The following is a 24,585-nucleotide window of genomic DNA, read 5'->3' on the forward strand; positions in this document are numbered from 1 at the left end:
CTGCATCTCTCTCTCTCTCTCTTTCTCTCTCCTCCATCCACACAAAGCTCTCCTCTTCTGCACATCATCTCCAGCCTGCATCATGACCTTCAGGCTCTGTGTTTGAATGCTGTCTGGTTGTGTGTATGCGCTGTTGCTGCGCTTCCTGCTGCTGCTGCTGAGGAGGAAAACGGATACCTGTGCTGCATTGACATCACCGCAGTGTTTTGGGTGAACGCACGTCCGTACATTTGGGTGTACGCAGTCTGTGACAGCTAACATGGCGAAAACAGTCACACCATCCAACGCTCTAACGGGTAAGCTTGGTGAAATGACGTTTGTTTTGTTCACATCATGATGCGAAGTGTTGTTTTTTGCGCTGATTTAAAGCAGACTAATGAATGACGTAAGTGACATTTCCACTGTGCATGATGCTGCTCTGCGCGCTGATGATCCGGCGTCAGTGTTTTGTTTATCCGCTTCAGGCTCAATGTGCTAGTTGACTGTACGCAGGTCTATCAGGTCCAAAAATAAAGGGAGGTTGTTATATTCATTGAAAAAATCAGTGTTATCGCGAGTAAAAGTGAGAAAAACAGAACTAAGGCGCCTCTTTGTGGGGTTTTCTGCTCTGTTATTGTGTCGTTGACATTTTCTCACACATACAACGATAAGGGTCGAGTTAGGTATGCGTGTAGCCCTTTTTGGGGTGATGACGCAACTCAATCGCATAAAACGGTTCAATGGGTGGAGAGAGGGAGGCTAGATTGATGCCTGTGACACAGCACGGACCCGTGGATTAAACTGTATAATTTTTTAAGAGCATCAACCCATTGTGTGATGACTCTGTGGGTTTTGGAGACTGGGTCATTGTCTCTAGAGCTCAGTATTTATAGGCTGCCCTCCACGCCCTGACAGAGGGGAGATCTCCCTGCAGGTCAATAATCACATTTGATACAATTGAATCACTCTGTGCTGATCCAGAAAGGAGAGAGAAAAACTGGCTGCCTTGTCACACTGTTTCATTTAGAATGAGCTGGAAAGCACGCAAGGAGACCACTGGAGACATGTTGCAACTTTAAGATCATTTTATAAAGCTTTCACAACTCCTCAAGCAACAACAAAAACACTCTTCTTCCTCTTTTATCTCTGTGGCAGAAAGTATGAATTAGATTCTGCAGCTTTAGCACTTTCAAAACAGGCTTTCTGTTCAAGAATAAGCAGCTCCAGTAAACACAGGAGAGTACGTTATACTGCCAGTGCGGCCTCTGAAGAAATCAATACAGTGTAATCACTGAAAATGATGTTACCAGTTAAGCATGATGAATGTGTACAGTATGTTGAATGTACAGCAGCATCACTCGGGAAAACCACATGAAAGACAGACTCGGTGCTGTCTGCCAAGTTTCAGGAGGCTACAAAATAAAAGCCCTGACTGAAAGGGGTAAGTCAGCTGATCTAGTGAGTACGCAGTTTAGCCTAAAATACACATAATGATTGAGAGTGTACCAAAGAGAAGCTCTTTTTTAGATATATTTATATCAGACACGGTCAGACATGTGTTTAAACATAAATGCATTATATAAGTAAATAAACCAGAAAACGATCTCATTTTCAATATTTACCCAAATGTCGGTGTCTCTTTGTCGCTTAATTTTCATACTTATTACAGTATATGAGGTATATGTGGTCTCATCTGTTACAGCATTAATCCACACACAGCTTCCACACACACAAACTGAGACTGTGGTTTTGTTGGCTGTACAACAGCAATTCCCTCCATTCACACCTCACAACCATTTGCATCCGCGATGTTGATGTGAGAATAGCGCTTACATATTTAGTTCAACAATCCATCTTCTTTTATTTCTCTTCTGTGTCAGGTGAAAAGATGGCACCTCCGACCATCGCTCTGCTTCCTGAGAAGAGATCTCCCACCAACGGCCACAGCTCTCCGGCCCGAACGGGGAAACTAAGTGAGCGATCCTCCCCCTGATTCTGTCACGTTACGCACACTTTGATCCGGATACTTTCAAAAGCACTTACACCACAATGATTAGGATGAGTGAATATTATGACTCTGTATGCCTGTTTGTGTAATGGAGCTATGTTTCAGGCCTGCTCTGTTGTCTGGTGACAGCAGCATAAGTAAAAGAGACACTCAGCATGTGTGGAGTGACTATCCCGTCAAGGACAGTTTGCTCCCTCTCCTGCAGATTGCTGCAGTCCGCCCTTGGCATGGGGCTAACTGTACTCGGCATTTTGCAACACAATGCATTTAGCACGGAGCTGCAGGAATGTTTCCCTCTGCTGGTAACAAAGCAGGGCTGCAGGTCAGGGCCGTGGTGCTGATGTCACTCCTCTTTATCCCCTCTCTCTCTCTCTCTTCCTGTAATGGTGATCTCAGCTCCATCTAACACAGAGAAGAAGCCACACATTAATGGGCACGCGTCACCTTCACACATCAACAACAATCACGCAGGTAAACAAAGTAAGTCTCCATGATTCGTCTATGATTCAGCTCTTTCTCGCTCCTTTAATTATGCTGCACTGCCTCTTTTGTTTTTGCTCTCTGACATTTTGTCCCATCTTTCAGTCGTGGAGGGTTACATGAAGACCGACGACAGGATGCGATTAGCCAAAGAGAGACGAGAGGAGAGGGAGAGAAGCCTGGGTAGGTGATGTCCCGTTTCTTTTTGGTACACTGGCAAATAAATAGGCATCCTGCTGTGTTGTTTCCAGTCCACTTTTGCTCTGTACAGTTTAATTGGTTATGGAGGAGCTTTGCCAGCAAGTAGACGATGTCCTTTGAGTTCACTGGGTTTTTTGACGTGATGAGCTAAGTCACTTCAGAGAATGTGACAGTCACGTAGAATAATCCATGGAAGTGGGTCTCCCGCTCACTGTAAATCAAGAAGCTCCTGCAGTCGCCACAATGACAGTCTTCGTGATAGTCTGGGGTGTGGATTGATGGACAAAATCTAAATCACTGCAACGCATATCAAGTTCATGATCTGAATATAACCAAATCAAATACACTATTCTTTAAGTACTTTAAAGAGGCATCAATCTAATTTCTCTTATTTCTTTTGATCATATATTCTGAACTCTACATGACCTGCTGAAAAGCAAAAGCCACTGGCGACAACAACGGTCTGTTTACTTTTATTTACCTATTTATTTCCATGTAACCTGAAGCAGAATTTGTCTCCTGCAGCGGCCAGGGAGCAGCTGATCAGGGAGAAGGAGCGCCGCGCTCGGCTGCAGTACGAGCGCACCGTTGAGGAGCGCTGGAGGCGTCTGGAGGAGCAGAGGCAGAAAGAGGAGCTCCGCAGAGCTGCGGTGGAGGAGAAGAGGAGACAGCAGCTCGAGGAGGAGAGGGTCAGCTGATTAAACACAAAATCATACTCCAGATCTGTCTCATCCAAAAATGCATCATGGCCTGTCTGGCTCTTTTCTGCTTGTGTGCATAAATAAAAACTAAAAAGAAGCCAGTTGTGTAAGTAGAGGAGCGACAGTGTTCAAATAAAGGTCACCTTTGCTGTGTTGCGTTCAGGAGCGGCTGGAGGCCCTAATGAAACGCTCTCTGGAGCGAAGCCTGCAGCTGGAGCAGAGGACCAAACGCTGGAGCAGAGGCTGCCCTTCTGGAGCAGGTAGGGCAGATCTTCAAAATAAGCATGAGAGCGAGAATGATCAAATGTGAATGAGCTGAAACCCGAGAAGCAGCCGGTACGGAACAAAATCTGTGATATTTTGCATTCTGCTGTATTTCTGTGAGATACCAGACACGTGTGTGTGTGTTTGCTGTGGATTTGTGCGTGAGTGAGTGTGAGTGTGCGTGTTCAAGAGAGGCTTCCTCTCTGACTGATCATTGCCGACAGCCTGGCTGCTGAAGTACGCATGAGCAGAAACTCGTTCCTGGTTTCCCACAGAGACAGGATGGAGTTACACACCTGCACTGGTGTCTTAACAAAAACTAAACTACACCGTTAACAGAGATCTAAAACAGGCTACATTGTCTGACACATAACGTTTTTGACACCACTTCTAGGGAGTATTTCCATCCCACATGCAATGGCTTTAAATCAGACTGTTAGGTCACATCCGTGCTGGTCTGTTAACTCCCATCCAGGTCTCCACAGCTGGATGAGGAACTGCTCAGACAAACTGTTCATAACGCTCTGTCTGCTCTGCTCTGCTCCGCCCGCTGCCTTTAGGTGACAGTGAGAATGCCCCACTCCCTTTCTCTGCTGCCTCCGCCTTTTCCCATGGCATTGCCTCCCCCCTTCCTGCTGTCAGCGAATCTGGTAAAGTTAAGCCCCCCTTTGCCCCTCCCAAATGTATCTCCCCTCCTGTTCATCCAACAGTTACCATGTTATGTGTTTGTTTGCCTTTTGGAGCGGGCTGAAACTTCAACTTAAACCAAAGGCAAACGTGTTCTTCCTGTGCTGCATGCATGTCAGGCTGCTGTGTTGTTGAACCTTTAACGGAGAGAATCAGATGAAATGTTCGCCTGCAAAGTGATCTGTGTGTAAACAAGGCTGCGTTTGTGCTCTGCTGCTTTTACCTTTGAGTTGTCATCGCAAAAGACAGTGCTGAAGTGTGACACTGTTCAGGGAAGCAAATGAGTGGGTAGATGTTTTCAGAACAGGAACTTTGACTGTCATACATTCAGATATTTATCCAAAAATGTTTTAAGTTCTAATCTTGAAGAGCTCAGTTTCGTTCTCTTTGGCGGCACCTATCTGCGGGAGCACGCTTCCCAGATATCCAGACAGTGTCGCATGTGTGACGTCCACGGTTGGCTCTTGATTTTCCTCGCTGACGGTCGCTTTCCTTTTTAGACTGTTGGCCTTCATCTGAGCGTCGAGTTTGTTTCTTTTTGGATATTCACTCATTTTTGAAGTTATATCTGTAGTCATCGATCTTGTCTTTGTTTGTTCAGCGATTACTGTTTACTTGCAACACTTGCAGAGAGCGAAAAAGCAGCCGCTTAGCTCCGCCTACCCTCTCTGGCAGACCAATCACTGCCGGTTGATGGAAAACGCGTCACTAACTGGGCGCTGCTTGGGATTTTTTTCCAGATGTACAGACACCCAGTCCATAATAATACTATATACTGCAAATGCAAAGGCTTTCATCAGTGGGCCATAGGCTCAGTCACCATTGTGTTACCTCATTCGGTGATAGATAGTGACTTAACAGACATTTATTTAAATGAAAATCTTACATTATCTTACTTTAATGTTAATATTTCCTAATATACTGGATAGACTTCTTCTCTTATGAACCCAAACTTTGCCAGTAGACCTGTGCATTAAAGAGGGTACAATAAGAAAAGCATCAGCTGTCTCATAGTCTGAATCTTGTCTGCAGAAACGTGTGTATTCCTTTGACACGTGTCTGTTTAATTTAGGACGACTTTCAGAATTTATAACGCCCTTTCAAATTTCCCTCAAAGTCAACTGTGGGATTAGTTTCTCCAGATTAGAAATCTCTCCGTGATTACAGACAGGCCAGAGGACACTGGATCAGATCCACTTGAAATTCTCTGTCATCATTAGGGCGTCACCTTCCCCGTTTCTAGATGTCTCTGGTTTCATTTTTGTTTCGGGTAAGGGTTTGAAAATGAAAGCAGCTAAGTGGTGACGGACGGTTTTGGAGATTAATCGCTCATGACCTAGAATAGAAAAAATGTGCACTAAAATAGAAACAGATACAGGCATCCCAGTGAGAGAGCCGTGCTCTTTAGAGATTACTCTTATCAGATGGTGACAGATGGAAGAGAAGTTACATGAGACAGCTAGAAGATTGCTTCTAGTGTTGTGTGATGCGTTCAATGTTCAGGGCTTTTCGCTTTTGTGATTGTGAGTTCGGGTCTGTGTGTGTGTTTTCATTTGCTTGTATTGTCTTTGTTTTTGTTAAAGCAGGGAGAGAAGTGGTGGGAATTGGGTTTGGTTTTATTAACCGTAGCCGCCATGACGGCATGTTTGTGCTCGCATCACCCTGAATAAATGACAGACTCAGGATTGGAAGAAAGACAAAGAAGTGTTCGATATCCCTCAGTCAAGCTGAATCAAATACTAATGAATGAATCAGCTCTTTTTGGCTGCATCAGAACAAGAATGCCTCCCTACAGGTTTGTTTATCATTTCCGGAAGTCCAATCGGCAGAATGGCTGGATGCCTGTCTCTCTAATGCGATTATACCTGAAATTAAAGATTCTGGCTTAAAATAAAACAGCCCTCAGATTAAATTGTCTTTCACAGTCTCATCTCTGCCAGCGGACTTTGGCAGTAAAAGCGCGTCTGTAAGCATCAGTCTGGTGCAGCACACACTGTTCAGTCAGCCCCCTGCCCTCACTACTGTATTAATATCCCTCCGTCACTTGTTATCTGCTATCATCTGATTTGATAAGCATCGTGTTTGTCATCATGCAGCGCCCTGCAGCCCTCACAGGTCACCTTTCTGCAGCTCGCTGAATCCTGCAGATCACAACAGAGCTGGACTTCAGGGAGGCTCTCAGTCCACTCCCAATACCCCCAAGGTAAAGCTCTGGCACGTAGTCGTATGCTGTACAAAACAATCTGTGAGAATCAAGCTGACTCTGATTCTGCTTACAGAAAGAGCGACTGCGCAGAGAAAGAAGAACTGCATCTCCAGGATGTGGATCACCTGTGAGAAGATCTGAATCTCCTGTCACCAAGTACTTGGGTTCCCCCACTACCTCCAAGTAAGATTATTTAAGTAGTGTAAACTATTACTTGTAAATGTCTTAAAATGCTTCATTCTTACGCTGACGTCTCTATCTCTGTGCAGACTGGCATCCAGGATGCGCGCCCAGTCTCCTTGCAATGCACATCAGAACCATTACTCTCCCACAAGACATCGTGCACACCTGTCATCTGACGAAAGGAGAGCAGAAGACAAGAAGGCGGACAAACACAGTGAACAATGCAAAGCTGAGCCTGCAGTGAAGAAAAACACCGACAACAGCGTGAATCCATCTTCACAAGTCGAGAAGAATGACATCAGACCACCAAGAGGTGAAACCCTTGATAAGCCTCTCAAAGTTGACACACCTGAAAAAAGTCAGTCCCCTGACAGGAAGGAGCAAGTGGAAGCATCTGAGAAGAAGACGCAGAGCAGCACTCAGGAAGGAGACAAGAAAAAAGGTCAGCTTTATACAGATGATAGTGGAGTATTTGTAACCTTCAGCTAAGTCAAGTGTTAGCATTTTGGATGATCTCACGCCAGTCTTTCTGTGTGCGACAGAATCAGCAGCGTGCACATCCACAGGAAAGATGGCCGCCGGCACAACAAACGCAGAGGAGGCTACCAGGCTGCTGGCAGAGCGCAGGCGCCAGGCTCGAGCTCAGAAAGAAATGGAGGATAAAAAACGGGAACAGGAGGAAGAGGAAAGGTGAGGTCGTTCAATACATGGTGAATGAAAACACAATTTAATTATCTTTAAAATGTGTTTAATATTTTATGCACCTGCACATCAGACTCAGGGAAGAGCAGCTGAGGAAACAGCTCGCACAGGAGCAGCGCACACAGGAGGCAAAGGCTCAACAAGTGAAGGAAAAGGGGAAGCTTGAGGAAGATCCTCAGAGGCTGAAAGAAGAAGAGGACAAACGACAGAGGGAGGACCAGGAGATGAAGCTACAGACCCAGACGGACAAAGAGGTAGGAGATCCTAAGAGGGTGCCGGGCAGCTGTTTTTGCCATAATGCTGTGTGTCTTGGGTTAGATTTTGGGATCTTTGGCATATTGTAAAAAAAAAGTGCTTTGTCTTACAGTTTTCTGGTTACAAATAGATTTCTCTTTGATCTCAACAGAAAGAAAAAGCTAAAGTCCAGGCTCAGGAGGACGCAGAGCGGCAGCGGCAAGACCGAGAACTGCTGACGCAACAAGAAGAGGAGGAGAGGCAACTAAGGAAAAAGGTGATTTAAACAGAGAAATACTAACAAAAGGACGGGCCACGCACTCATTGCAACTTTCACCCCTGGAAAGTTCACATTATGATTAAATGTTTGTGGCATTTTTGCAGAGAATCGAGGAGATCATGAAGAGAACCAGGAAGGCTGAAGCTGAGTTGAAGGTACTGTAAGAGACACCCTCTGTTCTCATACAGTAGTCCTGCTGCCTTTAAAACATCACACAAGATTTTTTTGTTCAACTTTTTTTTGTTGTTATCCCCTTTATTAAATTCTATTGTTGGTCATACTTTGGTTTTGTGTCCTGATTACCACAAATGTTGATCGATGGTCTCTGTTCTGCATTGAAGCAGAGGGAGCAGCAGGTGGAGACGAAGCCCGTCTCACCACCAGGTTAGTGTGTTATCAAGCCGTCCTGCAAATCCTTGAGTTTGCTTGCTGTTCCTGCTCACTCTTCCCCTTCCTGTATGCCTTGCAGCTGTAAAAATGCAAACGGGGCATGCATGGTTCATTATGTGACTCATTTGTTAGCTTAATTTGAGCATGTGCCGCAGTTATTGACATTTTTTTATGTTTATGTTTGTGTCACAACTCAATAAGAGACAGACTCCAACCTTTTCCAGCATTTTATGTTATTATTGTTATTATTGGCTTGAATGAACAGCTATGATTTTTGCCTACACAAACAAGGAAATGCGTATTTCTGCTTGTGCTTTGGGCCATGCATTTGAAACCATTTGGTTTGGGTCATACAGTATTTTCTGAAATGTAGAGCAGCAGCCAAGGACTTCTCTCTTGCTGATGGGGCACCTTTTGCTGTAGAGCAGTACCATGGGAGCTGAATGTAAAATTAGCTGCTCTTGAAAATGTCCTTGGTAGATTCATTCAGGGACTGCTCTGCAGCAGTGTGGGCTTAGACTATATTTGGACTGTTCAGTGTTAATTCTCAACTCTTTTGGATGTTACATTTGACCAAATTCAGTATCGACTTGTCCAATCATACTGGAATATCCATATAAACTCATATGAAATGAATAGAGTTGATGTTAAATGGACCGTCCAAATAAAGCAAAGCCCACTGTGGTCTTTTCCATTCTCCACAGGTGAAGTAAAGACTGTTCAGAGTAATGCTCAGATGAACGAGCAAGCAGTCAAAAAGGTTGAGTTTCAGGTTAAAGAGTCGGTCACGGTCCAGGTCAACACGAAGGAATGTGCTCTGGTGAAGAAAGAAGCAGCAGCAGCAGCAACACAGATGGACAATCAGAAGAGTTTGCCCGTTAAAAACAACACTCCTCAAGCGACGACAAGACACAACGTTCCTGATAAGAGACATGACACCAAACAGACCCGCGACGAGCACGACACCCAACTCAACAGAGACGGGAAAGCCTGTACCGCCAAGCAACAAGGACGAGAGGTGCAAATGAATGTAAACATGCAGCACAGGGCAAATGTTAAAGCCACAGACCAAATAAATAAAGAGCCAACAAAGCCGACAGCTGTCAACCAAAGGGAGGGAGGGATGGTGAACGGAGCAGTGAAGGGGGAAGGAAGTGCCTTGATGAGTAGCCGTGTGACTGCTGAGGTGAGCAAACGACAAAGCCAGCATGTGTTGACAGCTGAGGGGAAAGCTAAAGGAGGGTCCCAGATGGAGGTTATTAGACCCTCTGTGACACCCCTGCCGGTGGGACGCCTACCCCCGCCGGTCATCAAGCTGGAGCCACTGGATGTGAAGAGGAAGGGGTCTTGTGATGAGGTGCAGTCCATGGAGGTCAGGTGAGTCATCAAACAACCCTGTTCCATTAGTACGATGTAACATTACCTCATAACAACCTCATCCACATGGCGTCCATTTTCCTATGATGTCATGCTTAGGGTGGGAAACTCATACTGTTATAATGCTAGTGCTGTGTTGTAACTCCAATTAAAGTTGGGAATCTGACAATCATTGTTATTTAACTGCTTTCATATTCATGACCAATCGCAAAGAAATTGGATTGCGAAAACACAGAGACATCGGGCCTTATTTCAACCCTTTAGCTAGTGTCAGACAACAGCTAACGTTAGCATTCAGCCAATCCTTATCTAATATTACCGTTAGCTTGGAGGTGTGTGAATGCTTACAGAACCATTTGACAGTGTTATACGACATTAGGGAAAGGTGTAAATCTCAAGCTAATAGTAATTTGAGCTAGTTAGTGGTCTAATGCTAACGTTAGCTGTTTTCTGATGGTAGGTAGTCAGTTATATAATATATGGTAATACCCTGAACTATGTCCTGAAGTTTTTCATTATCTTTTCAGTTGCTGATCAATTGGGAAGCGGGAATATTATAACAATAATCAAATTCTCTGTGTTTAAGCGATTTGTAAACCTCAACAACAGCTAATGTTAGCATTCATTCACACCCTATCAGATATTACTGTTAGCTAGGACGTTTTTGAATGCTAACATTACCATTTAATAGTTTTATATGACATTAGGGAAAGATGTAAATCAATAGCTAATTGTAGATGGTCATTTCAGCTAGCTGGTGGATTAATGCCAACTTAGCTGTTTCTGACTGTAGCTTCTTTGTATAGCTTTGACATGTAGGTTGATGTCCCTCCAGCTTCCCTGTCCATTATCTTTTCAGTTAGTGATGTATTGGGAAGCAGTGAAATTAAAACAATACTCAGATTCCCTATAATTAAGTGATTTGCAAACCTTGACAGCAGCTAATCTAATATAACGTAAGCTAGGAAGTGTCTGAATGCTAACATTACCATTTGATAGTGTCATACAACATTAGGGAAAGGATAAAACATCCCTAGCTATCAGTAATTTTAGCTGGTTAGGGGATTAATGCTAAGTTAGCTATTTTCCTGATGGTTATGACTTATCAAACATGTTCATCTTAAAATATGTCCATGGTGGCCCCAGATTTTGCCATTCCATTATCTTTTCGGTTGCTTCTCAACTGGCAAGCAGTGAAATGATAACGATAGACAGATTACATATGTTTAACCAATTTGCAAACAGTGAATACAGCAGTACGACATTATAAGATAAGATAAAATAGAACTTTATTAATCCTGAAGAAAATTATAGTGCCAGTTAGAGAAATACAAAGAACAACTCTAGTGAAAATCTAACATATAAAGTGTATGGGTTATAAAAGCAACTTTGAGCGTGACGTCAGAGGAAAATGGCCATCATGTGAATATGGTGAATAATATAGCATTTTTATTTCTAATTCCAGCCCAGCTTCAAAGGAGGAGCTCATCTCAATCCCAGAGTTCTCTCCAGTCAATGAAATCCAGCACGGCAGTGTGAGCAACACCCGAGCTCTTGAGGATCTGATCGACCTGACAGGTGGGGTCACCTACCCCAAACTGTCCTCTGACAGCAACATAGGCGACTGCAACAAGAACCTCATTGAGGGCGTTGTCAGTCCCATGTCAGACTCAAAGCTCATTGGGTTGGCGCCTCCATCCTCAAATAAACTTAGCATCAAGTAGTCCACGTATCCCTCTCTGTTTCTTCCTCTCTCTCGCTTGCCTTTTCTCTCTCTTCCCTCTCTCTGACGCACACACTAATTTATGGGAATAGAGCCATAGAGGTTGACTTAAACAGACTTTAGAACTTGAATTGCAATATAAACTAAACATCTCCTATATTCTAATCACATAGCAACTGACGATTGAAAATATGTCAAAGATTTTGTTAAATCTGAAGTTGCTATTGGGACAAGAGTGTGCGTGAGAGATGAGCACATGTGTAATAGGCTCTGGTAGAGAAAGTGTGTGTGCATATGTGAGAAAATGACAAAAAGACAAATCGTATCAGGGTTTTTAAAGTTATAGACATGTAGAAAACACAGTATTGCTAACGTACGGTAAGAATTTCTAACTTTCCCTGCACAGATTCCTCACTGGGTACCAGTTGAGTCCCAGTACTGAAGTAATAAGCCCTGCTGAGAGCACTGATGACTGCATTTGTACCTCTGCCTTTCCACATCCCCTCTCAAGCCTTTAAAACGGATTCATAATGTTCCTGGGAAAGGCATGACTTTGTCAATTTCATGATAGCCTAATTTTGAACACTTCTTTTGAGATAATGTCCTTTATGCATGAATGGATGATTGATTTGGCTAGAATTTAATTGATCTATCAGGCAAACTAAAATCCAGTAGGATTCTCGGGAGTCAGTCCTCCACTCTTCCTAATCCAGGAGATCCCATCATTAAATTGTTAACATTTTAATTTCCTTTTCTTTTATTATTCTATAACAGGGACTTTATAACTGCACGTGAGCGAGGAAACTTATTATAAAGATGCCAACTTGAATGTTTTGACACATTCAAAAAATTACGCCATTAATACAATTGCTGTTACACTGCTACGTGTTTGCTAAGGACTGTAGTGAATCACTTGGACTCTTTTAAATATACAGTAATTGCATTCATTAAAGCTTCTTTTCCAGCAAATTGCCCACTTTTATTGGTTCCATTGATAAAATCAATTTCTAGTGATGAAAATACTGATAGCTGAGCAACTTCATGTCATTTGAAATGTTTTCTGTAGGCGTGCCTTGCTAATTAAAGGGTTTCCAAGGCAAAGCGCTAGTGGATGCATTGATCTATTGGCCATCCATAGATTCCAATCCTTAGATATGTAGCCATTGACTTTTCTGACTGAAATGCACTGAGGCAGGAGTGTTTGCTAAACAATCAACAAGTGTGCCCTGTAGCTATAAAGAGTCTTTTCAAGCACTTATCCTTTCATCATGTAGCAATGTGTTGTTCTGTAGTGGTTTCATTGAAATTTGTGGAATTCAGGAAATGATTAATCATTGAATTTTTTCATTTTCTGTGTCATGTCTAAATGTAGTTTCAGTAGAGATGCCTTACGAGGGACTGGATTTGTGAGCAAACCCTTTCATTGTCTCCTGGCTGTGTATGTTTATCCTCTCTGTTTGGCCACTAGGATTGTTGTGAGTGTTTGACCTGTAATACTTGAACCTTGGTTTTAAATGCATCATCCCCGCCATGCTGCAAACAATTATGCCAAAAGCTTGTACACATGATGTCACTTATAAAGTGACATTTAGATTTGTGTTCCTTAGACAATAAATAGCCTCCAGGACAGAGGTTTTTTCATTGTCTGAAGTGAAGTAGCCATATAGTGACATACAGTATTTGAAGATTAGGATTTGCTGTGTATTTTGCATATTTTGCTGTTCCACATCAACTAAATGCTGCTTTCTTTGCACAAGGGAGTGATTTAAACTAAATGCAAATGAGCATTAAGAAATAATACAAACGTATTCACTCCCCTCATACCCATATTACAAAACAGTCATCTTAACTCTAAGTTATGTAATTACTGTAGACACTGTGCATGGTTAGCATGGTCATAACAATGTTATCTGAAACAATAAAATATAAAACTGGAAATTCTGTGTTTGTGTGTTAATATCTGTTATTTAGCAATTCACTTGGGAAAATGCTGTTTATATTTGGAGCACAAACATGAAGGGAGAATCAAAGGAAGCAGAGGACTTAAGAGACATACAATGAAATGTAGAAACAAATACATCATTGCGATGTTTTAAGCTAACACTTTAAAACATATAATCATACTCTTGATTTGAAACTAGCTAAAAAAAATGCACTCTGATATTACGGCCCCTTCAAAAATCCCATAGTATCATCACGAAGTTATGAAGGTTCCCAATTCTCCCTGTATCCCAGCCTTTAATAGATACTAACACTTAGCGAGCCCTGATCATCCTAAACTTTTTGTTTTGGTAGCCTTAAGAAAATCCAAAGTATGACTTATCTTTTGTAAAGAATATAGTTTGCGAATAATTGTGTAGGTATTGAGTGCTGCAAGCCTTTAGGGACACATTCTTTTCCATTCAGCTTCTAATGATTGGCTTATTTGCAAGCAATTATGATAATGATCTTTGCATTGATAATGGTTTGCCTATTTGCCTTGCACAATCAAAATGGTAACTGATAATGGAGTACCACCATTATCACAATGGAAGTTACCAGAGCGTTTTTTTTAGAGCTACCAATACGAACATTAAAAAGAGATCAGTGCTTGATTTGCCTTTCTTATAAAAGGCGCTGGTTAAACGCCTGGTGGTGCTAGACTGTTTTTTAAGCCTGGTGCGCTAATCAAACGGCTTGTGGCGCTTCTTAGATGCATGTGTTTCAACGCCTGGTTTTGTTTATACATTTTCGGGAAATTGAGATGGATTGTGACTCTGGGTGATCCATACATTTGATTTTTTTTTTTTTACAAAGTTTACTGCATTTTACCTCAGCATTTTTGACGGCGTTAAAGGTGGGTTTTATGATGACTATAACAGCGTACAAAACGGTGTATTAATGTAATTTATGTGAAACTAGAGGCGAATAATCACATTTTTCCTATACTTACAACGCTTTTCCGGTAACACTCGTTGACTTCCTGCCTGTGCGCGAAATAATCTGGTGTTCCGCCCCCTGGCGTTTAGGAGAATACTGCAACAAACAACGGGTGGAGTATAAACGGCTCTGGGCATGCGCATAGCTCGCTCATTTTACTGGTAAACTGCGCAGCAGCTGCGTCGCTCCTTCTACGGTTGGTCTTTGGTAAGTAGTAAGCTATATGATTGAACTACATTTATTTGTCGTTAAAGTTAATGTTTCAGGGATTACTGTGCCTAACATGTTGCCAATATGTTTAAATAACACACAATGAAAATGTTATTTTCTGTGAGTCGCGTCTTGCTAACGCTAGCTTAATACCCAGCCATAGCAAACTTAAGAAGATAAGGTTGCTAGCGTTAGCTCCACACATTAACACGTATGCATCGTTAACGTTAACTCTTAACTCGAAATATTGGGGTGCATAAGTAAAATCAGTGCAATGTTTATGGTGTAGGGTCCCCCCACAAAGACCATAGAGGTTGTCTTATTTTCTCATCGACTTGTCCGTCGCTGATACCAAAATGGAAGCGCTAGCTGCACAGATCCCTCACGAACAGAAGGTCTGAAACTGATCCAGAGGCGACTCCAGCAACATATCCAACCTTTAAATAAACCTCCATTATAGTCTCGACACATACGGCAGGAAAAGCCAAAGCCAGAGACGACGTTTCGTGAACATGAGTAAAATGTATGTTGTAAAATGCCAACTGTAGTCACTTTTACTTTTTTAGGCAACCAACATGTCCCGTCGATATGAGTCATCTGCCTCTGATGTTTCACAATACTGAGGACAGACTTCAGACAATTGTTGCTGTATAGAAAACGGCTTGAGGATTTTCTTTAATCTTGCATTTTATCTATAAACCTATATATTAAAATAAGTACCATCAGAGTAAAAAGGAGTGTCCCGTAGATGTTCAGCATCAACTTTATTGGCCAGGTATGTACACATGTATAAGGAATTGGACTCTAGTTTAACTTCGCTCTCTATGTACAAGCATTAAATATTAAACTAAAAACGGCAAGCCTACCGTAGACATTAAATATTAAACATTAAACTAATATGTACATGCTGCGAGAGACAATAGTGCACTGATGAGGAGTGCAAAGGATGCTGAAATAATATGATAAAAAATATAATTATGTTACAGATGGGTTCATTTACATGAGGTAGATTAAATAGTATAGTATAAATAGTATAAATAGTGTGCATAAAGTCATGTAAGATGAGGGATGATATTTACATGATTAAAAGGTGTGTTAATACAATGAGATGAACAATCTGATTTACGGGTACAGTGGATGTTGGTTAGTTTGCTCTGACACTCTGTTAAGTGTTCATCAGAGTGACAGCCACTCTGTTGAAAACAGTAGTGATTAGGTTAGGACTGACTAAGCTCTTATCTCTGATTAACGGTTTACATATTGTTGTATGTTGACTTTAGCACTGTTGGGCCTTAACTGATGCAGAAATTTGCACTTTGTACCATTGCCTTTGGTAGATATCACACAGAAGGCAGGCAGCTCGGAAATAATATTTTAATATGTATTAAAGCATTTTTGTTCTACATCAGTTTAACATTACAAGATGGTAATCTGTATTTATTTCGTAATTTATATTATTATTAATTATTATTAAGTGCTTTTGCATGTTTTATAAAATCTATTAAGTCACATGTAATTTGTTAATGTTCACCAATACAAAAGTACACATACCTGACAGGAGTTTTCAACTTGTTGCACTCTGTTAATCAATCATCTCCATAGAGTCGGCGGTCTCAAATGGTATGGACCCAGGAGAAAAGTTCACTACAGTTCTTAAGATTCTAGACTGCAGTTCTGTGTGTATTGGAATGATTTTGCATTTTAAGGGTTTAAGCAATTTTTATCTAACTGACTATCAAAGTCAGATTTAGCTAACTTCAGACTTCAAGCTGCTTGTTTAAGTTGGACAGGTCATAGATTGTGGTTGGTTGTAGGAATGTAGCATATCAGCTTTGGGTTGTTTAAACTCAGCATGGTGTCTTTTGTTCCCATAGATTATTTACTCACTCCCAAAGATGGTCCGACCACATTTTGGACCACCACGCTTAAAGCCCAGGTAACTACTTTTGATTATGTTAATTTGTACCTGGATACATTGGTGTTATTTTGATACAACTATGGATTAAGTGGCATTATGTCTTGTGATACAACTTGATATAACTGCTTTTTATTCTGTCCCATTAGACCTTACGGAGACGGTCATGGCATTGGACCTAATGAGGGGAATTACAACCCCAACTCCAAAAGTCGTAGGGATGCCCAGGGCTACCAAGGAAATTGGAGAGACAACAGAGGTAGAGGACGACCCCCAGTTGTCAGAAGAGTTCCTTTGATGGGAGAGCAAAGGGAGCCACGCTTCAATCACTGGAGGTCCCAGAATCAGGATTCCTTTCAGTCATACCCTCCGAAAATGGAACCACACCATAACCAGAGGAGGCCTTCTCCATCTAGGCCAAACCGCTCTCCTCATTTCCCTCATCCGTCAGCATCTCGCGGTCCATCACAAGGATCCCAGGGTCAAAGAGGCCCACCTTTCCATGGCCACCCCTCGGGTCATAGGTCACCCTCCCCAAGACATTTTCGCAATCACCCAGCTGACAGGAGGCCTGGCTCTGCACCAGCTGACAGGAGGCCTGGCTCTGCGCCAGCTTACCGGGGCTCTTTCAGGGGCCACAAAAGGCAGTCAGGATTTCAGCATCAGGAGCAGCGGAATCGAGACCCTCGTGCCAATTACAGCCCCAGAGAAAGATCCCATGAGCATTCAGGTCATGGCATGAAGCGCTGGAATGAGGCTGGAGCTTACACTCATCCACACAACGGAGAACACGGGCCCTCTGGCTCACAGAGGAGCCCCAGAGAGATGCATGGGAGAGGCTCATGTCCAGAGAGGTACAGGAGTCCAGCAGCAATCCCAGCTGGGTAAAATTATTAAAGAGGAGGCCTGAAGCTGGCCCACTCTTCCCAGTTACAGGGGTCATAATAATTACCTCTCTTCTGCCCTAACTCATAGTTATTAGAGGGGATTAATGGGGGTCTGATGTAATTGTGGTTTCACCTGCCCTTGAGAGGAGGGTTACAGCTGTAATTGCTCTGTGAGATTACTTCTCCTACCTATTGCATTCTGTCATGGCATTATGAAGGGGCTGCATTAAGATAAAATTAAAAGTTCCGCCTCCAACTTATCATGGCAATGGATCTGTCATTGTAATGATTTCTCTATTGTTTGATGGATATGCAGGTGGTCATCTGAGCGAGACTCCAGGCAGCAGCGTGGCCCAGTGGAGAGGCAAGGAAGCAGGTCCCACAGCAGAGAGAGGGCACAGGATGCTCCTCACCCACCCCCTTTCAGATCCCCCTCATGGAAAGGAGGTCCGTCACCGTCATCCTCCTACCACAGGAGCCCTCAGGAGAGGCAAATGCCAGGACCCCGCAAGAGGAGAATATCAGACATCAGCATGCACACCCCAAACCCTGCAATGGAGCACGGCAATCCAAAACACCCCAGGAGAGAGAGACCTCAGCTGCTCAGTATTCCCAGGCCATTTGGTGGCAAACCTTTGTCTCTTAGGGATAAAAGTTACCTGGTTAAGAACAGACAAATGAGAGCAGAGTCTCTCATGAGGCTCAGAATACCTCCAACTATGAGACCTAGGCCTCGTCTTGGTGAGCCTGCCCCGCAGGGAAATGTGAACTCTGTTTTTGCTATCAGGAAGAAACGTTTCCAGTCAAATATGGTCCCCCCTAAAAAGCTGGAAGAAAGGAGGTCGAAACCACAACAGTCACCCTCCAGAGAAGAAAGCAATACCAGCAAGTCTTCAAGGGACTCTGATACAGGCAAAGAACAGGTGGAGTCTCGCCGGTCCTTGAACACGCACAGGTACGGTATTTTCCTTCTAGCACTGTTCGCAGGGGCTTGATGATGATTAGGAGGTCAAGAAAGAATGTCTCTGTGTGAAGGGGGTGCCCGCTGTGGAAAATGGAGATGTCATGATGAGCTAAATGTGCAACACTGAGTCAGTTAAACAAAGGCTGCAAAAGTGTTCAAATGCCTCCCTGTCAGCGTGCTGCATATGTTTCAAAATATCCTCCTATGGGCTGAAGAGAAGTTGCTATGTCACGCAACCTGTTTAAAGCCTGACAAATATGTTAAATGCCCTTGATGAGGAGAGTGGAAAAATTAGTTGATCTGCGCTGTTGAAGGATTCCTCATTTGGAAGGATTGTGAGTGTGAGTTTCGTGTGCTTGACAGAAGTGCTCTTCAGCATGTTGCAAAGATCCCTTCGTCCTTGATAAAGAACAAATGCAAAATGAAGCCGGAATTACAACATGTAGTGTAAAACAATATATGATGTATGCACAGGAGGAAAACTAGGACATGAAAAGGACTGCGCATATCTGAAATGAAATTGCCCTGCTGCCTTGGGAAAAGAGATGCATCAACTGAATATCAAACGTTCGGTGGCAACTGTTCAAAGATCTTAAACATGAAACGGCAAATTTGTCATGTGGCCTGCGTGAGCATGTAATTTCCAAAAACAAAGCTAGTCTGAGCTGGGACACTTGATTACAAACACGAAGTCAAAGATGAATGACGGTGAATATTGCTGAAAGTGCAACAATCAACAACGGCCATAAAAGGAAGAGGAAGTTCTGTTGCTGAAAGTTCCTAGAAACTAGAAATCAGCGTTGGATAACAAAGAGCACCTTCATTCCTTTTTACAAAACCCCTACTTGTGCAAAATTTTCATTTCTGACTCCATATAATGCACATCAAATTACCATTAATGAAATTCCCGAGTAATTATTTACTTTTTGATAACAATTGATAATTTTGGGCTACTACAGCATGTCCGTCAACATTAGGTAGCCATGTTCCATGCATTCATCAAATTCCCTATAGACCAAAATGATGCCCCGTTTGAGTTCTGTCCAAGTGAAATTTGGAAGTGGATTTCTTCATCTTTCTTGGTGCCAAGTGGATTAATTAATATCAGAAGAAATGGTTCTGCACTTACCTGAAGTGTCAGACCTTGTGAATGGCACTGCATCATTTCCAAGATCTTTCCATAGAATTGTCAAAACAAAGGGGATCCAAACTACTGCAACTTGCACTCCATACAGTGCTTCTAAATACTGGAGTTTTATACTTCTCAGCACTCAAGAGAACTTCAAGGACGCAGTCCCACATTTACCAAGGATCAACCATCTTGAAGCTGGAGAATTGTAATGAAGTATTTTGATGAAAAACACCAGACATGGCGACAATTCAATTTTCGTCAAGCTAGTCAAGCCTGTGACCGAAGAGCTACCATAAGACGGCCTCCATTTTAATTGTATCAACAAAGCCTGCTGTAAAACAGCCCCCTGTGTCATTTTCATTTGAAGTATACTATAGGAAGTGGCTGAGAACCTAAAAGAAGACTCTACATGAAGCTCAAGACACTCGTGGTGAAACCAGATGGACCACGGTGAAAAGGAGATTGCAGTCACAATTCCAACTTGAATACTGCCTGTGGACCAAAGCAAGATCTGATTGGTCTTCGCAGTCTTGCTATACCTCCATGGTATAATCTAATTCATGCCTTTGGACTCGACCATCATGTCTGCATGTGCTGTGGTCAGTTCCTATGTCTAATCTAAAAAGACCTAAATGTAGCAATGAGAGGTGCTCATTATCAGCTTGGAAGAAATCTGTCCCTTTACAAGGCTAATGCAACCGAACTCCAGGGTACCGAAAGTCTAAACAAAACTTGCCTTTGACAACATGCAATCACATTAAATATTGTGACGGACAAAAGATGTTCATCAATCCTCTGCACTTTCTCCAACTGAAACTAAAAACTACTTCATAAAGAGAAGAAGAGAGCGCTGGCTTGCTCTTAACTCTTTAACTGCAGACAAATTGGGTCAAGACCAACCCTCCACATTTTGAGACGGGCAGGAGATCTAGAGGAGTTGAAATCCACTTGTTGGCACTGCAGATTCTGAAGTACAGTCTTGAAACCTGGACTTGTTTGTTGGCAGACAAACACCGGATCTCTTAAACCCAATACACACATGTTCACTTGATGTGTTTAGCCATTCACATCAGAACTACAAGTGTCCCAAGGATTGAAATCCTGTGAAAGTATTTGATGTCCATCGTGCAAAACGCTTGAGATGATTACTTGGAAAACCATAAGGTTGATGAAAATGATCTAAGAGAACCAAAGGAGCAACATGACATGACCTGATGTTGAACCCTGTGAAGTTCAGTTTGACGATGAAAACAGGGCATTGTCCTCCTGTGTCTTCTGAGAGAGGGATGATAGAAGATTCCGGCGATTTGATCTAGCCACATATCTAAATGTTGTCCAAGATTTGCCCGCTCTAACAATCACTGAGTGAAGAGAGCTCAGATTGATTCAGGGTACAAAAATAGGAGTAAGGACGCACGACAGTCCATGGTTTTTGTAAGTACCCATGTGTGATGCGTGGCTTTATGATCATTTGTCTGCCTGCAAAACTGTGCTGTTTATTTTGAACTGTGTAACTTCAAAAAATTGACTGGTCAAGTTTTATATTTTACCTGCAATTTGTTTCTCTTAAACACTGATCATTTAAATTATGCGATGTCAATGTATTCAGGTCACATTTAAGATGTTCATAAACTGACACTCTTGGTTTAGAAATACTGGTGTCATTAATGCTGCCTCTCCTGATCTCTACACAGATCTTCTCCCATAGAGAAACGTGATCTTGTTGTTTTGTCTCACTGGCCGCCCGGGCCAAGCTCATCCTCTAAGGATGGTTCTCCTTCAAAAGCTTGCAGCCCAAAGTCAAAGAACGGTGAGTCAGTTTTTATTTCTTCATTTTAACTCTAGAGGCTATCCATTGTCTCATTGTTTTTGTTTTCCACCTTCTAAAGACTCGTCATTTAATTATTGCCCTGTAGTATCAGAATCTATATAGGAGCTCAAGCTACAGGGGTCCCGATTATCGGCGCCAATATTCAGCATTTTGACGCATATCGGCATCTGCCTTTTTAAAAATTTTTTTTATTAATTAGTAGTTTTTTTTTTGTGTGTTTTAATCCGACAGCCGATAAGAGATCAATTTAAAACTGGGTTATTTTGGCTCTGATGCATATGCTTAAAGGCATTTAAACAAAGTTAAGTGTTGGAGTTTGTATTATTCAAAATTTTGACACCAATATTTTCACTTTTACTGCAAATGAATATCGGCTTCAAATATCGGTTATCTGCCTCCTTGACTACTAATAATCGGTATCGGTATCGACCCTGAAAAAACCATATCGGTCTATCTCTAGTCCTTATCGCTTCTCTTCTTTTGTAGAGCGCTCTTCAGATGCTGATGAAAGTCCTAACAGCAGACTCTCAAAGATGAATGAGTCAAGATCCCCGCCCGATGACCGAAAACGAGGCTTTATGGACAGGAGAATGTTCAGGTACGTTTTATACAATCACTCAGTGTTTGATTCATTAGCAAATTCAGTGATTTCCAGTAGATAAATGGATGAGCGAGTCTTGTTTCTGATCTTACTTTATCTCTTTGCAGACCATTTAATATGATGCAGGACAACAACAGACCTGGGAGGCCATTCAGGAGACCTGGGCCTGGACCCGGACCCGGACCTGGACCCGGACCAATGCAGGTGAGTGAAATGGTTTATTGTTAAGAGTGTGCAGACTTAATGCCTCTGCGCTTAATGTGCACTTTTCATTGGCAAAACTTGGATGTCCTAAGATGTATTGCAATTTTTAAATCTATGCATTATGACTTAAAATGTCAGAGTACACTGTCAGTAGAGATGCACAGTGAAATCCTGTACATTATCTCATCAAGGCACAAAGATCTACCCCAGTTATTTTAACCAGCTTTTTCAGCCTCCTGAAAGAGTTAATTTATATGTATATAGAATAAATAAGGATCATTGCACACTATACATATTCAGTCTTCACTGCTGTGTTTTACAGAGACCGAAGTTCCCTGGTGGTCCAAGGAGGGCGGGTCCTGAACCTCCTGGAAATTTTAGAAGACCACTAATGGTATGCATAACCTCTTCAGAGATCACCAAAATGTCAAATGGCTCATTGACTCCACTTTCTCAGTAACTGATATGTGTGCCTCTCTTGTGTTTTCTTAGGAGAGCTTAGTGCCACGTCCCTTCCCAAATCAGAGGCCAGTGTTCAGAAAAAGTCACAGTATCATGTCCAAATACCGCACCATGAGAGTGATGCGTCAGCGTCCACCATACAACCGAGGGCCTAACCAACAACGCTGGTGATAACCTCCGGTGAGTATCATGAAGTGTGTCTGTGAGGGCCAGCACAGGAATCTAAATATTTGTCCGTTGTTAATAAATCTCAATTATTCTTAATCCATGCACAGGTCCCACATTCTGGAGACACGACAGCGGAAATCACAGATGAATCTCACTACGATCGTCTCTGTTGGGTGAACTACACAAACTCTTGTCAATACAATCCCAACCTGCCTGTATATTGTGGAAGTGTTGTTGCTTACATTTGTTCTCTGGTACAAGTCTGTCTGTTGCATATTTCAAGTATTGCAGTACCTTTTGTTTTTTATTATATGTAACATATGCCATTATACTAAAACGTCTGCTGCTTATGATCTTGGCACTCTTTGTTTTACTGAAATAGATTTTTGTTTTTTGTTTTACCTGCAACAATCGATTTCAGATACTGTTAGTCCAAGAACCATTTAGAATCTCACCTTTTGTTGTGTAAAGACTTGCTACATGAGATGTGCGATTTGATTTATCATGGGTGTTTTTGATTAGAAACTGCTGCTTGTCAGATGACACTTAGATACTTACTTGTAAAACTTGTATAACCACATGTTCAGTTTGTTGTTTTGAGACTTGAAATAAAATTTAACAAGCTCAATTTCAAAATTTTATTTGTTTTGGTTGTAGATTTAGACAAAGGACAGAATTACTGAAATAGTGAGATCATTTTTATAATGAAAATAAACTCATAATCCAGACTTTTGTAACCATAACTTTTATTTAACTTAATCAAATCTTGAATAAAACAAGTATCACTTATTTCAGCTTTTTTCTTTTACTTAAAGAGAATGTCTTCACACTTCAAACAACTACCTTGTGACATTAAGTGAGATTTTAAGGGTGTTGCTAAAATCCAGCAATCAATTTGTTATTGCATGCAAAAAAGTTAGGGAACTCAAATAACATTTTACATTTTAGGATGGAGGATAGGATAGAGATATACCTAATATTTGTTACCCTGCATTTCAATTTTTTCAAATACAATTACAAAGTTCTTTCAAATACAATTTGTTCCCGACTGGGAAAGTTCACATGAATGCCCCCTCGAGACTGAAAATAATTTATTTGAAGAATAAAAGGGACAATGTACCTTAAATGTAAATGCACCTGAGTTAGTTGATTTGAGGACACTGGGTCACATGACATGGAAGCTATTGGGGAAAAAAACCCATAACATTTTCCATAATAACATTTATTTTAAATAGAAAAAGAAGAAGGATCCAATGTAATGACGTTGGAGCTATTAAAAAAAACACATTTCCAAAAAAGAAATGTTGAAAAAGCAAAATAATCAGCTAACTGTCCTCCCTCTACTAACTCTGCATCACTGGCTCCCGAGCCGATGTCTTTCTAATATACAACTTGAAACTAACTTCACCACGGTGGGAGAGTAAAAAAAAGTTGAACCTGACTTCATATTTTGTGGAAAAATTGAGGATGAAGTAAATGTCAGCATGGCAGGTAACTTTTCATCAATCCATGTACTGCATATAAGTTTTTGCTTACATTACGTGAAATATGTGACCGTCAGTTGTTCTACATTTAGGGTGACCGAGATCAGACTGAGCAATGAAACACAGCACACCATCTTTGTAGCGTCCAGGTTATTACTAAGTCACGACTGTCAAAGCTCCTAAACACACCAAAGTTTGATGAACGACATCCCACCTTAGAAACTCTAAGCCTAAGAGTAGCACGTATACGCAGATTATAGATTTAAAAAAAAAAAAGTTTGATCCTACATTTACCATAATGCATTTCCATTTCGCATTTCATTACACCTCCTGCCTCCTAGTTACCAATTTCAAACCTCACAGCTCCAGTACATATCTTCTGTCAACTTGAGC

General features: G+C 41.8%; 2 protein-coding genes across 5 annotated transcripts; both read left to right on the top strand.

Annotated features, from left to right (window-relative positions):
- The first annotated feature begins 127 nt into the window (after positions 1 to 127).
- Positions 128 to 13,345, top strand: map7d2a (MAP7 domain containing 2a). 4 transcript variants are annotated; one of them, XM_069677538.1, is made up of 17 exons: positions 128 to 296; positions 1,860 to 1,952; positions 2,384 to 2,467; positions 2,573 to 2,650; positions 3,194 to 3,357; positions 3,533 to 3,629; positions 4,194 to 4,283; positions 6,417 to 6,523; positions 6,600 to 6,709; positions 6,796 to 7,151; positions 7,252 to 7,399; positions 7,485 to 7,665; positions 7,818 to 7,922; positions 8,030 to 8,080; positions 8,267 to 8,309; positions 9,020 to 9,692; positions 11,158 to 13,345. In XM_069677538.1, the coding sequence occupies exons 1-17, from the start codon at positions 260 to 262 to the stop codon at positions 11,414 to 11,416; spliced, it is 2,676 nt and encodes an 891-aa protein (XP_069533639.1). In that variant the 5' UTR covers positions 128 to 259; the 3' UTR covers positions 11,417 to 13,345. The 4 variants fall into 4 exon arrangements, with proteins under 4 accessions (XP_069533639.1, XP_069533648.1, XP_069533655.1 ...); XM_069677547.1 differs by having other exon boundaries at positions 8,270 to 8,309; XM_069677554.1 differs by having other exon boundaries at positions 2,384 to 2,458.
- Positions 13,346 to 14,500: 1,155 nt separating this feature from the next.
- On the top strand, positions 14,501 to 23,336 carry LOC138602569 (serine/arginine repetitive matrix protein 1). The gene is made up of 10 exons (XM_069674076.1): positions 14,501 to 14,541; positions 16,419 to 16,480; positions 16,609 to 17,313; positions 17,663 to 18,301; positions 21,137 to 21,252; positions 21,760 to 21,871; positions 21,982 to 22,078; positions 22,401 to 22,472; positions 22,571 to 22,720; positions 22,816 to 23,336. Exons 2-9 carry the CDS (start codon positions 16,440 to 16,442, stop codon positions 22,709 to 22,711), a joined length of 1,923 nt encoding a protein of 640 aa, XP_069530177.1. The 5' UTR covers positions 14,501 to 14,541; positions 16,419 to 16,439; the 3' UTR covers positions 22,712 to 22,720; positions 22,816 to 23,336.
- The last annotated feature ends 1,249 nt before the right edge of the window (positions 23,337 to 24,585 follow it).

This window comes from Semicossyphus pulcher, unplaced genomic scaffold (assembly GCF_022749685.1).
Source record: "Semicossyphus pulcher isolate SPU_LCO1_2020_fin unplaced genomic scaffold, fSemPul1.0.p SCAF_10, whole genome shotgun sequence".
Lineage (NCBI taxonomy): Eukaryota > Metazoa > Chordata > Actinopteri > Labriformes > Labridae > Semicossyphus > Semicossyphus pulcher.